This window comes from Symsagittifera roscoffensis, chromosome 4 (assembly GCF_963678635.1).
Source record: "Symsagittifera roscoffensis chromosome 4, txSymRosc1.1, whole genome shotgun sequence".
NCBI lineage: Eukaryota > Metazoa > Xenacoelomorpha > Acoela > Convolutidae > Symsagittifera > Symsagittifera roscoffensis.
In genome coordinates, this window is record NC_087065.1 from 23,478,962 (window position 1) to 23,494,514 (window position 15,553).

The window sequence follows — 15,553 nt, forward strand, 5'->3', positions numbered from 1 at the left end:
CAAATCTGTTCACAATTGTCGATTTGTTCGCCACGCCAAATTTCATTGCATTATGACAACGTTAAATAAGCTTTTCAAAATTGAATTTGAAAGGGGGGAACTGGAAAAGAGCCCATTATGACAACGTTCAAAAAATGGCTCTTCTATGATCATATTCTACTTGTAAAACCACTCGTTAGACCATAAAGTTGACGGGAGTTGGAGGAAAAAGAGACCAAGTATTTTTCAAATTCGAACGTGAAAGTTGGGAAGGGGCAGAAAGAAGCTAGTTCTGAAAATCAATTTGATGATCCTAAAAAACCGACGGGTTTTTTTTGAAAACCCGCCTCCAAACGGATCGAAAAAACCGCCATCAGCAATTTTTTCATATTCTTTAACTTTGTTCACAATGTTCAATTGTTATGAAAATTAGTATCTGGGTTAATTACTCAAATTATTATATATTTTGGTTATTTATCCAACTTCTTAAAGTCAATGATTACACCATAAAGCTGATTTTTGTATCTGGTGGCTCTTCTACTGTGAATCTCCGCTAGACCAAAACCATCAGTTGAGCGATGTTTTGATTGATTTTACGAAGTTGTGCATGCTGACAAAGTGTGATAAAAGTTAAGTAAATTGCCCACTACCAAATTTTCTAAAGATTTTCTAAAAGCGCTTTTGCGCAACTAAAAAGAAACGGAAACACGCACTTGTAAAAACGAATGACTTTTTTCCAAGCCCCCCACCCTTTGAAAAACTTTGAAAAACTATTTTAACGTTAACATAATGCAATGAAATGCAATTTGGCGATGAACAAACTAGATATTGTGAGCATATATATTCCTCATACTCTAGATCTAACATCACGCATTCACTTGAAAAATCACTTGAAGCAACTAAAAAAGTTTGAATTATGGAGGAGCGGAAAAGAACCAAATGCACTATGGGGCTCTTTTCCAGTTTCCCAACCCCCTGGTCAAATTTCAAAAAAAGGCTCAAAAAGTTCAAAAATTGTTTACACGGCAATCTGCTTGCAAAAAATGTTGTAGAAATTTTGGCTGTTTTTCCTTCCACCCCCCAAGTGCAAATTTTTATAACTTGAATTTGTTCAAATTTTCCGATTGTCCCGAAAATTACCATGCAGAATAATTTGGCCATGACGAACACATTTGGACAGCATATTCATACTTGTAAGACCACTCGTTAGATCATGAAATTGATGCTCGTGTGACAGGGGGTAGGTGGAGGAAAAAGAGCCCAAGTAGTTTTTCAAATTTGAACGTGAAAGTTTGGAAGGGGGCAGAGAGAAGCTAGTTCTGAAAACCAATTTGATGATCTTAAACAACCGACTGATTATTTTAAAAACCCGCTCCCAAACGCATAGATAAAAAAACGGATCGAAAAAAAAACCCATCAGCAATCTTTTCTTATTCCTTAACTTTGTTCACAATGTTCAATTGTTATGAAAATTAGTATCTGGGTTAATTAGTCAAATAATTATTTATTTTGGTTTTTTATACAACTTCGCAAAGTCAATGATTACACCATAAATTTGATTTTTGTATCTGGTGGCTCTTCTACTCTGTATCTCCGCAAGACAAGAACATCACTTGAATGATGTTTTGATTGATTTTACGAGGTTGTGCATGCTGAAAAGTGTGATAATAGTTAAGTAAATTGCCCACTACCAAATTTTCTAAAGATTTTCTAAAAGCGCTTTTGCGCAACTAAAAAGAGAAGGAAACACGCACTTGTATAAACGAATGAGTTTTTTCCAAGCCCCCCACCCTTTGAAAAACTTTGAAAAACTATTTTAACGTTGTCATAATGCAATGAAATGCAATTTGGCGATAAGCAATCTAACTATTGTGAAGTGATTTGTTCTTCATACTCTAGATCTAACATCACGCATTCAATTGAAAAAACACGTAAAGCAACTAAAATATTTGAAATATGGTCGAGCGGAAAAAAGCCAAACAAATTATGGGGCTCTTTTCCAGTTTCCCAACCCCCTCGTCAAATTTCAAAAAAAGCTCAAAAATTTCAAAAATTGGGCTCTTATCCAGTCCCCCCTTCAAATTCAATTTTGTAAATCTTATTTAACGTTGTCATAATGCATTGAAATTTGGCATGGTGAACAAATCGACAACTGTGAACAGATTTGTTGTTCATACTTTACATCGTAACATCACGCATTTAGCCATAATAACACGTAAAACAAACATAAAACTCAGTATTTTGAAAGGGGGGAGGAAACTGGAAAAGAGCCAAAAATTGTTTGCCCGGTATTTTGCGTGCAAAAAATGTTGTAGAATTTTGGGCTCTTTTCCTTCCCACCGGCCTGCAAATTTTTATAATTTAAACTACTGTTCAGAATGACCGATTGTCATGAAAATTAACATGCAGACTCATTAGGCCCTGACAAACATATTTGGTCTTCCTAATCAACCTTGTAAAACCACTCGTTAGACAATAAAATTGATGTTCGTGTGAGGTGGGAAGAAAATGAAAAAGAGCCGAAATTTGTTCACGCTGACACGTTTTATTGCAGTTTGTAATATGAAAAGTCATTCTGGCTTTTTTCCAGTTCCCCCCTTTCGAATTCAATTTTGAAAAGTCTATTTAACGTTGTCATAATTCAATGAAATTTGGCGTGGTGAACAAATCGACAATTCTGGACAGAATTGTCTTTCATACTTTACATCGTAACATCACGCATTTAGCCATAATAACACGTAAAACAAACATAAAACTCAGTATTTTGAAAGGGGGGAGGAAACTGGAAAAGAGCCAAAAATTGTTTGCCCGGTATTTTGCTTGCAAAAAATGTTGTAGAATTTTGGGCTCTTTTCCTTCCCACCGGCCTGCAAATTTTTATAATTTAAACTACTGTTCAGAATGACCGATTGTCATGAAAATTAACATGCAGACTCATTAGGCCCTGACAAACATATTTGGTCTTCCTAATCAACCTTGTAAAACCACTCGTTAGACAATAAAATTGATGTTCGTGTGAGGTGGGAAGAAAATGAAAAAGAGCCAAAATTTGTTCACGCTGACACGTTTTATTGCAGTTTGTAATATGAAAAGTCATTCTGGCTTTTTTCCAGTTCCCCCCTTTCGAATTCAATTTTGAAAAGTCTATTTAACGTTGTCATAATTCAATGAAATTTGGCGTGGTGAACAAATCGACAATTCTGGACAGAATTGTCTTTCATACTTTACAGCGTAACATCACGCATTTAGCTGTAATAACACGTATAACAAACATAAAACTCTGTATTTTGAAAGGGGAGGACCTGGAAAAGAGCCGTCACTTCAAGTAGTTTTTCATAAGTTGAATTTCCGAAAAAATCAAATCAAATTCAATATATTGATTTTAAAAAAAGTCCAGAAACGGCAACAAGAGTTTTTTTCTTTTCACCCTCTCCTCTACATTGCAAAAACTGCCCAAATTGCCTGTGATATTAGCTAACGCATAATTTTTCACATTGAGGTATGAAACACAAGTGTGTTCAGAGCTAATTTATTCAACGTGAAAAATTTTCTTTTTCTGTGAAAATGTTGAAGAAGTTTTCTAAGTTGACTTTCAAATGTAGGTGGAAGTAGAAAAAACCCACGGTGACTAAAAGGAAAGGGAACGAGAGAGAGGATTTTTGTCTTCGAATTTTGTTTTTTCCTGGCAAAATACAACTTAATAAATAATCAGAATGGGTTGAGTGATATATCATATTAGAGCCCTTATGATCGTAATTTCAACGATCTAAAGTAATTATCATACAAGTTTTTCAAGTTCGATAGAACTTTCGGCTAAAAACCCCAATCTTTCAATTTCAATTTCAAAAAAAAACATTTTGCGATGTCATAATGGCATTTTGACGTAACTAACATATCTGAACATATTTGGGTTTTTTTCCAGTTTCCAAACCCCCCTCGTAAAATTAAAAAATGAAACTGTACAAAAATTGTTCACACGACATTTTGCATGAAAGAAATGCTGTAAAAATTGGTTCGCTTTTTCACGCTGACATGTTTTGTTGCAATTTATAACAATAAAAGTCATTTTAAATAGACTCTAATCAAATTAATTTCAGAAAAAAAAGTGGACCGGAAAAGAGCCCATATTTGTTCTTCACACCTTTTATTGCGACATCACGCGTTCAGCCATAATAACACAATAAAAAAGCTTTCGCTTTGTTTCTATTACCCTGCCCCACCCAAACACAAAATGAAAAAAAAAGTTTAAAGGATTTTTTATTTAAGTGTTCAAAACTTTCTAGCTAGGCTGTTTTTTCTGGAAATTGTTTTGTTCTTAATTTCTGATCGTCGTTTGATCATCTTTGGTCTTGATGAATTGATCGTCGAAAAATTAGCGTGCAGACAAGTTAGGCCACGACAAACATATTTGGTCCTCATACTTAACATTGTACAACCTCTGAGTACACCATAAAATTGAGGTTTCTGCGAGGTGGTGGAAGGTGAAAGAGCTTCTGGTTATCTTTTTTGTGGCTTGTTTCAAATTTTTTTAGCTTGATGTTACAATGTAAACTATGAAAAACAAAGCAATTGAAAATATTTAGTTTGCTCTCCTTGTCAAGATTCATAGCATTATAACAACGTTGAATTCGGTAAAAAGTGAAAGCTATATCGGGTTAAATTTTTATTCCGACTGTCGAAGAAAACAGAATATTTATGCTTGGGTCGGTTTTTTTTGAATCCGTCAACTTTTGATTTTTAACTAAACGGTTTTGGCAAAAATTTTTATTTCATCTGAAAGATACAAAAATCTTGAACTCAAATTTAAAATGATGTTTTTACGGTGATTTTTTAATAAAATCATAGGCGTTTGAAAATTTTAAATTCGGCCGATTAGGGATAATTAACGCGCGATTGATAGCGATCTTATAACACGCTCCGAATTAATGCGCTCCGAAATAGTTTGAGGCCAGCATTTTGGTTTTATTATCACAATACGAGACACGCTAAATACACTCTTTGTATTATCAAGAGGAGGAATAAAATACGCGTGGGGTGATTAAATGAAGAAAAAACGCAATTTTTTTTTGATTATCTCGTCAAAATATTTAGCATAAAAAGCTTTTTATTTTTTTATAGAAAAATTTTTTATGATATACATTCTACCTGATAGACAAGCAGTTTTGTTAACTTATAATAGTTTTATCAAAATTTAAATATCTAGTTTATAGCTATCGAAAGCTTGTTTTGAAAGCTTTGTTTAACGCTTCTCCGGAACTTAAAGTTGGACTTCATTTTGTGATTAACTTTGCAGTAGTAAGGTCTCAATAAGCTCTTACTATGCTGAAAAATGGAATTTTTAAAAATTAAACCAGGCTAAAACTGAACTAAAGTTCGGAGAAAACATTTTGTGAATTGTCTTGATGAGTCTATATATTTAGAACTCATAAATCGGTATCTGGCAGCGAAACTCTAATGTTATATAAAAAAAACATAAATCATTAGGGTAGGGTGTTCAAAAATTTTAATTGTTAACCAAGGATAAAAAGTTGTTTGCGGTTTTGAAAATTTCTAATTTTGATTTTTAAATTAGTCAAATTGGCAACCTTTAAAGCCCTATAATTTTACAAAATTATCACACGTGAAATATTGTTTTTTAATTTGATCTCAAGACAACAATACTTTTTCACTAATATTTAGAAATTCCGTGAAAAAATGCTAGTTACAAACTCGAAATTTGTCAAGGGAAAAAATATTCGGAACAATGATGTACTTTTACTAGTATTCTGTCTATAAGTCCTATAAACCGGAGCGCTTGAGCCAGATCAATTAGCTGCTTACGCGATAATAGTATGAAAAAATATGCCGCTTTAATTGTCTCAAATTAGCCAAGTTGACGATTTTCACATTACCATAAATTCACATAAAATAGTTGCAGGTGAAATATCTTTAAGAAATTTAGCATAGAAGGTCAATGCATTTCAGATGGTATAAAAAACCGTTCAAAACTGGCAAGTTAGAAAGTCGACTTTTATCTGAGAAAAAAAATACCGGGAACAATAATTCTCTTTTCTTCAACGGTCAGAACAAGAATTTGGAACTGCTTCAAATACCTTAGCTACCAATGGTCGGTAGTAGCAATAACTAAACTGACTAACTGGAAGAGCATCAAAGAGAAAGTAATCACTTAATGACCGCCGCATTGCACAATTTTGCCAAGTTCATGGCAACTGTTTAAAATGGTTGTGGCTGTAAGAATCATATCTGGGGAGCAATTATTTAAAAGAAACTATTGCAGCGCAATGAAGAAAAGTAAAAAAAAACAATAGTTTGTCAATTTATATTTGAAATCACAACAGCTTTGATACTTTTCATAGATTCATAGCTGTTGAATGCATGAGCAATTAATGGAAAAAATTTTTTTCTCGCTTGCTAATTTTGACCATTAAAGTTGTTTTTAGCGTCAAGTGTACGATTTGGACGAGACTTTCACCAAGAATGGACACAGAGGTCTTCTGTCTACTAACTTCGATGCCACTGCCTCTGACTTGACAGAAGTGCGGGAGAACTACACCCCCAAAACACTCGCCCCCTCCCATCCGGGGGGCAAGCGGATGGCACTGCTGGAACAGGCACTGTTCAAAAAAGTGGCGTAAGTAATTATTGCTGATAATACAAATAAAATTGAGTGCTTCAAGAAAACTTTTACAATGAATGTGTTTTAAAACCAGAAAATTCAGTGTGATCAATTCTTAACCTTAACCTTAGCAATTTTTAAACTTTATTTAAATTTGGAAATACTGGAATCTGATCTAAACTATATTTTATGATTGGATAAATTAGATATTTTACCACTGTAAAGTATTTAATATTAACCAATCATGATCCATCTAACTAACAACCCACTTATTTGTAAGTGCTGAAATTACTTGTAATTTCAGCACCAGAGAGATTTGAATTTAACTTAGAAATTAGTTGTCTCTCCAAGAGAACTTCAGCAGCCGCAACAAACCAGTATACCCTAGATCTATTGAGCCTAGCAGAGACTAGTTAAACACCCTGAGACTAGAAAGTATAAGAGTAAGATTAGGATCGGTATTAGACTAAGAAGTTGCACGAATCTATCCGGCCGAAAATAAGATAGCGTGACGAGCAGACGGTGTACCCTATCCGAAATTACTCTATGAGTTAACCACATCGGTTATAACTCATCTGGTGCGACCATAAGTCTCGAATAAGACCTTAATAGCTTAGAATTAACCAAAAATAGATTAGAATTTAGACAAAACATTTTCAAAATGTTATACGATAATAATTTAATCGAAATGTCTCTACGACTCAATAGATCAGAGCCGATATTCCGAACGATAATAGAAGTACCCGGAATTGGAAGAAGACCTCGAACAAGAGACGACATACGACAAAGTAGAAACTTACCAAATAGTTTTATGATCGTACGGCAAAAGCCAACACAAACTTTTATTTTAGAATCTTATTAGCAATGAATTTAGATTTTCATTTGCAAACATAAAATTTTAAAGTCAATCTTCATGATCATTTCAGGCGCTAAACAAAATTATTGATATACAATAACGATTGATAAAAAGATCTCAGATCGTTTTCTTAATTTCTGCAGTCTTATATAAAACATGTTTGAAAAAAACTAAGTGAAAATAAAAACAAAAATTAGTAGCATGACAATAAATTGTTAGTAATCATAAAATCATCTGTTGTCCCAGCTTCATCACCTAAACATAACAGCAATCATAAGCTCACTAATATCATCAAAAAACTAAATCTTTTTCTTAAATAAATTTAAAACAAATTAAACTTATATTCGTTTAATTTTAAAATTAGATCATCAAGGCTTATCCTTGGATCTTAATAAATTTTCTATTTCATTAAATTTAAAACCTGATCATCAAGGCCTATCCTTGGATCAAAAAGAACAATTTTGCTCTCCCCCACCTAATTTTGCTCTCCCCTCAAACGTCGATTCATTATCCAGCCCTTCCAAAAGACCCAAGACTAATAGAAATTTTTAAATAAAACTAACCATTCAAATTAGGATAAACAGTGAAGAACTTCGGTTATTCATCCTTCACTTGAACCCTCCTCTTACCAGACCCAGGATAGATCTTAGACTTAGTAAGTTTCAAATAGTACCTAAGGAACTACTTGCGTTCTAATTATACCTGAACCTTGTGGATCGATTTACTATTCTCCAACCCTTGAACACAATCACTACCCCTAAGTAAGATTATGTAAGTTAACACCTTAGCTTAGACTAGCCACGAGAAAGTAAAAAATCACTCCTCGGAATTGATATACTTTTCTCTCCAACCCTAAATAAAAAGACCCAGGTTAAGCTAACCAAAAAATCGTAAGGACTAACAGTCTAAGAAAATAGAAATACCTAACAACTTTTGCATCCCTCATCCTAAACCTTATGTCATTCAAAAATCTAGGAAAAAAACAAACAATCGTTTTACACAACTGTGAGATAGATAACCAAAAATACGATCTTGTCATCACACCTCATACACAAACAGTTGGATACATTAGAACAAAACGACTAACAATAAAAAGAAAAATCATAAACAAACAAAGACAAATCACACGAAAAAGATTTTCAAAAAATAAAAAACGCATTTTCAGAATCAGAAGCCAGCAATTTAGATGAACTCTACAAATTAAAAGAATCAATTGATAAAAATTGTCCCATTCACAATCAAATATATTTTTCCGATTCAGAAACAACTTCAAATTCATCAAAAAGAGGAAAAAGAAGAATAAAAAAGCAATACAAACACAAACAAGTACACTCGTATAATTAGAATCAACCAATTAGACACATCGATAGTTACATATTAACAGTCATTAAACGAAAAAATGAGCCACACTCAAAGTGACGATAGTCCAGATGACGAAGAGGTTTACCCCTTCCTCATAGATGCACCCGATACTAGAGGGCAACATGATTTTTGCAAGAATTTACTCGTAAATTTGTTTGAACCCGGAATCAGTCCATGCAAAGCAGAATTCCCAGATGTAAAAATCAAAAGACAAATTATTGAACATTATCTGAAAGATATATGTAACTTAACACAACAATATGGAATCTACACCATAGAATTCAGCACACCAAATACGAATCATCGTACATATGTAATTCAAACAGATGATCTTGAATTAGAATTTTCAAAAATATTCTCAGAATATATTAAAAGCATACAATATCAGAGTTCACAAAGAGCAAATTCTATATTCACTAACGAAGTTTTTGCAATAATATATACCTATATTTCTATATTGGAAAAAAAACGAATTTCAAACTATCTCACCAACTGAAACATCCAAACATACAAAAGTACGAAATGAATTTGCATAATTTTCATTTTTCTGCATACAATCAAAGAAAATTTCACTAAAGACGATGTTTCACAGCACACAAAACATGGCTTACAAAACATTTTGGCATGGTTTATAATAGATTATTTCACACATAATATAGACTTAATTTCACAAGCAAGAAAAAATTTCAGACCTCAAAATCCAAATGATGATACTGCCATTACAGAACAATCAGACTACGTTTGGGACCCTGAATGGTCTCATCCTACATTTATAAATATTCCACAATCAATCTCAAGTCAAGCAATAAGTACAATATCTTACCAAAGAGATTATGTAAAAGTAGTACCACTAACCATTGATGCAACAGCATTAAACTACAATATATTTTTACCTGATACACGAAATAACAGTTTAAATTCGACCGTCATACACAATAAAAACCTTAATGGAACTAGAAATCTTACACAACAAGATATTCAAACACCATCACACTTCATAAATGAAGAAATTGTCCAAACAACAACAACTACACAACAAAGTGTTTCACCAATACATCCAAATTTAACAACACCAAGAAATACAAACACTTCACTGGCACAAGTAACCTTACAATCAACCGTTAAACCTTCGGTTGCTCCAAAATATTCACATATGGATTATCAAACATATAGACCCATGACAGTACCATCAAAACCACGAAGAACGTTCACAAGAAACACTTTTGTAGAACACAATTATAATTATGCACATTCGTCAAAAACAAACTACCCCCACAAAAAACTAATAATAATCATGTATGATCTCACTATTGGGATAACCCAATGACAACAACCAACTAAGTAAATTTTCGAACTAATTCACATCCTCCACAGGATCATAGTGAAAATTACCCATTCTTTCAACAAAATAAAAATAAAAAGCAAGCATTTCATCATACGGAATACTTATCATCTGATGATGATTATTCACAACCAGACATTTTTGCACCATATACCCAAGAATATCGCAAACAATGATCGCGACGACCTCATACATATAATAGAATTTTTTCTCCAAATCCAACAGATACACGAAATCAACAACCAATACATATGCCAAATCCAACTAATACACAATCTTTTCAACCGATTCAACCACAAAACCCAATGACTATGCACTCGTATCAACCAACTCAAATGCAAAATGAAATACCACTTCCATATTACCTTCAACAACACGAAATAACAAAAAATCAACTTTCAAATTTTTCGCAAATGCCAAATACCGCAGAATCACTACAGGTGACAATGAATCCATACCTCATGGGTGGATCATCAATAACATCAAATAAACCACTAATGGTATTTACAGGAACAGACCCTGAATATTCTGTAGAAGATTATTTAAATGCAGTAACAGCAAATTTAATTTTAGATATAGGACCTGAACCAATTAATACGCCACTACATCAAAATTGGATACATAGACGCACAGCGTTGATACAAACAATTTTAGATGGCGCAGCTCAAAAATGGTTTTCAGTATTACCTATAGAAATAAAATTAGACTGGAAAAGATTTACACAAGAATTTTCGAAAATGTTTGACTCCGAAAGAAATAAACAAGACCAAAGAGTTTTATGTAATGAAATTCGCAGATTACCAAATGAAACCATCAAACGATTAGCAGTACGTATCGAAACACTAGTTTAAAAAGCATATTCACTTGATACACATGACTATAAAAACACAAAAATGACAGAAATTTTAATGATGACCTTAACACCTCAATTAAGGAAAATAGCAATAAAAAAACAGAGCATCTCATCCTTCTTCAATTCGAGAACCAGATTTAGATTTTCGAAAACTAGTAGACAAACTAGAGCAAGCGGAAATCACAATGAAACTTGAAGAAACAGAAAATCTAAAACTACAATATGTTAATCGAATTGAAACAAACACTACACATATAAATAACATACAGGAATCAGATACAGACCTAGTTGAAAAAATCACTGAAATACTAAATATTTATGAAAAACACCCAAATTTTAAAGGCAAACCATTTTTCAAAAAATGGTGTAACTATTGCCGACGATACGGACATAAAATTTCCGAATGTAGAAAAAAACAACAAGATAACCAAAACAAACCTCAAAAACATAAAGAACCAAATAAATCGTTCTATCAATGTATGAAGAAAGATCAAAATCTTCCAAACAAAAATGTATATAGTAACAACAGTTCAGGAAAACCAATTCCGAACAACACCAATTACACAAGGATTCAATCACCATATAACTCAAGTTATAGAGGAAGATCACCAGAACGAAGAAATACACAGAATTCTTTACAAAATAATTATAATCGATCAAATAGTCGAAATAACTATTCGAGATCAAATTCCAATACAACACAATTAATTCTAGATCCAGTTCCCAATCAAACCCGAGAAATAAACACTACTCAAATAATCAATCACGAAACTCATCATACACAGAAATAGAAACTATTCGCATAACCGGAATAGAAGTTATTCGAACAATCGAAATCAGAATTACCCGAACAATCGATCAAGAAATAACTCATATAATAGATCAAATTATCACAGATCAAATGACAATTATCAAAACAGATCACGAAATAATTCACAAAATCGAAATTCAAGTTATACTAATCAATATAGAAATTATTCCCAGTCACCACATAGGAATAATAACCATTAAAATAATTCTAAAGATCGATACAGAAGTAGTACACCAAAACATCAAAGACATATTAATCAAGTACAGTCAAATGAAGAAACAACATCAGACCCCCCAGGTATTGATGACACAGGAAGTAACGAACTACAACTAAATCAAATAAACTGTGGATCATCAGATACAGAAAGTGATACAGAAAATACCATCTCCGTAAATATGATAACAGTCGAAAACGACTACGAACCTATCATATATGAACAACCTTTTACATCACATATATATGAATATCAATTGGAACTCCTTCACAATTATTATATTGAACCCATCAATACTACACAAACTGCACAAGAAATGAACGAAATTAACACGGTAAATAAACCCGATGAAAATGACAAAACAAAATGTTTAAACACAAATCATATTTATCAAAATATACAAAAAAAACAACCCAGAAAAAAAATTTGGACAATACCATTTCTCTTAGAAAGTCCAAGAAACAAAGAATTTCAACCACCAGATCTTGAAATTGATTTTTTATTGATTCAGGAGCAGAATCAAACATAACTAATATTCCCACATGGAATGAAATCAAAACATTACATCCAAAATTAACGCCTCTTGCAACCTCTAGTAAACTAGCAACAACACAAGGATCAACATTAGTAAATTATGGAAAAATCCAATTATTCCTCCTCCCAACAAGAACAATGGAGCAAAATAAAATTCTAAACAAACCATTTAAACAAATATTTCATGTCACTGATATTAAACACAATATAATTGGCATACCATTTATATCAAAATATATACCAACAATCAATATCTTGAATAGTAAAATACTGATCAAAGATAAGTACACAAAAACAACAAATACAGCTCTAACATTTTTTCAAAGATTAAATAAACAACCCCCATTCTTCTCAAAATTTTATCCAATTTATAACCAACAACGGAAACACCTGAAACCACTATCAGGAAATATATATAATTTTTCAATAAAAAAAGTTCACCAATATGATAAAAGTCAAACTAAACAACAACTTTTTATGTCAGACTTTGAGTTTAAACCTATTCATACGTTTTTCAAAATCACGATTTCATCTATAAAATATTTGAAAAATACGAATTCAGACATCATTTCGCTACATGTGTATAACAATACACCGTATCAAGTAACATTACCCTTAGGACTTTTAGGACATTGCGAAACAAACGCTACAATATCACCCGTACATGAAATAGCATACCGCGTAAATAATATACTCCAATTATTAGATATTTGTCAATCCACAATTCTTAACGAAGAACTATCCATAAATAACATAATAAGCAATGAAAAGAGAAACACAGATTATTTCACAAAAACACCATATTTTAAACCAACATTCAATATCACAAATTACACAAAAGAACAACAACAATTTTTAACGATGTTTAACTTTGAACACTCACAAATTACACAAACCGAATTTGACAAACTAGCAAAACAACTGTTAAGATATTCAACAGTCTACGCAACATCAAAAATTGATGTTGGGAAAATCAGTTCATCACTACATCTCCCGTTAAAACCTGACGCAGTTTTCAAAAAACAAAGAGCTAGTAAAGTTCCAATTCATTTACACGACAAAGTAAACAGATTACTTGATATTTTACTACAATGCTAAATTATCTCACCAGTAAAAAAGAAGAACAACCAAAATGTAACACATTTATTAACCCTGTTATCATCCTAGCAAAAAGAGAATCATTAAAAATAGTTTTAGACGCTAGATACCTCAATTCACTAATAGACGAATCAAAATGCAATTGGCCTATTGAACCAATACAAGTTATTTTAACAAAAATAAACGGAAAATACTTTAAAATCGCAGATATGAATAGTGCATACAATCAAATGCCACTAGATGAACAATCACGACGTTTAACACAATTTGTTATTGGAAAACAACAATATGAATTCAACCGCCTATTCTATGGAATATCCATAGGACCAGCAGCATTTTCAGCTTTTATGAGCAAAATTTTTAGACCACTAATACTCAAGAAAAACGCAATCACCTATTTAGACGATGTTTTTATGCAATCACAGACAAAAGAAGAAATGTTTGCAGTTTTAGAACATTATCATAAAATACTTCAGAACAAAAATCTGAAGGCCGCCCCCAATAAATCACACTTGTTTTTAACACAAGTTAAATTTTTAGGACATAATATAGAAAGAAACACAATCACTCCATTAAAATCACGCATTGATGCTATTCAAAAACTTCAACCACCAACAAACAAAAAAAAATCCAAGAATTCCTTGGATTGTTAAATTTCTTAAGCAAGTACGTTTACAAAATGCAATTATATTTAAGACCGTTCTATAATATCCTCAGACAACAAAATAATTTTGAATGGACCACTGAACATCAAACACGATTTGAAGAAATTAAAAAACTTCTAACTGAACAAATTTCAAACACAATTTCAGATCTAAATCAACCATGCTATGCGATGTGCGATGCTTCAAATTTTGGCATCGGCACAGCATTACTACAATCACACAGTGGTACAAATAAAATGAACCTTATATCAGCAAATTCCCGATTATTCACTCAAGCAGAGCTACGACTCTCAACTCTAATGAGAGAATGTACAGCTAAAATTTACACACTTACAGAATATGAATTTCTGATACTTGGATCAAAACATCCAACAGTTCTATTCACAATCCATAAACCAATCATTTTTCTCATTACACAAAAGTCAAATCCCAATCACCGAGTTTATAGATTTCAGTTAATACTAATGAAATTTCCAAACTTACATATAGTTTGGACAGCAGGAAAGAACCTTGCATTACCAGATACATTAAGTCGAAATACACCACCTGAATTACTTACACGAAAAACTACAGTTGAAATACCCAAAAATATAAAATTTTACCTTGCAAAAGATGAAACATCACCCCGACTAGAATGCAAATATGCAGTAAAAACTGACATTGAACAATCACAAATAAATAACCTACAACATTTCCCACTTTTTTTAGATTGCCAAAATAATCACTACGAAGTTGATCTACTTGGAACATCAACTTTCAAACCAATTCCATACTCACAATGGATAAAAAATAACACCCAACAAAAACGAATAAAACACCACTCGCATAAAAAAGACCTTTTTCCGTTAATTGAAAAAGAAAATTTAACTGATAAAATAAATTTATCAGGACCACAAACAAATGATTCAAAATACACAATAAATCAAGTTTTTGACCTCCATGACCCACTTGACACAATTCCCTTATCTAAATTAGAAATTGAAAATATTTTTCTCCCTCCAACAGATAAAATTACAATTAATATCTTGAAACAATATCAAAATCTTGACCCAGTAATTAGACAACTAAAATCATGACACAAATACAAAACTAAGCCCGTAAAGGCAGATACCACAATTTTAGGAAATAAAACACTCCTTCGATATTTCCGAAAATTTAATAATACAACAATTAATGAAAACACAGACCTTCTAGAATATCAATTAAATGATTCTATAGTTCCC

The 15,553-nt window shown here is 32.3% G+C and overlaps 2 protein-coding genes across 3 annotated transcripts in view; both read left to right on the forward strand.

Moving 5' to 3' along the window:
• LOC134843554 (protein disulfide-isomerase A3-like) overlaps nucleotides 1–15,553 on the forward strand; it is a 494,465-nt gene that overhangs the window by 388,994 nt on the left and 89,918 nt on the right. The gene's annotated exons all lie outside the window — the stretch shown is intronic.
• LOC134844569 (sperm-associated antigen 8-like) overlaps nucleotides 1–15,553 on the forward strand; it is a 34,966-nt gene that overhangs the window by 994 nt on the left and 18,419 nt on the right. Inside the window, exon 2 of the mRNA XM_063861306.1 lies at nucleotides 6,420–6,610. Within this exon, the coding sequence (XP_063717376.1) occupies nucleotides 6,420–6,610 (191 nt within the window). The remainder of the gene's footprint in view (nucleotides 1–6,419; nucleotides 6,611–15,553) is intronic.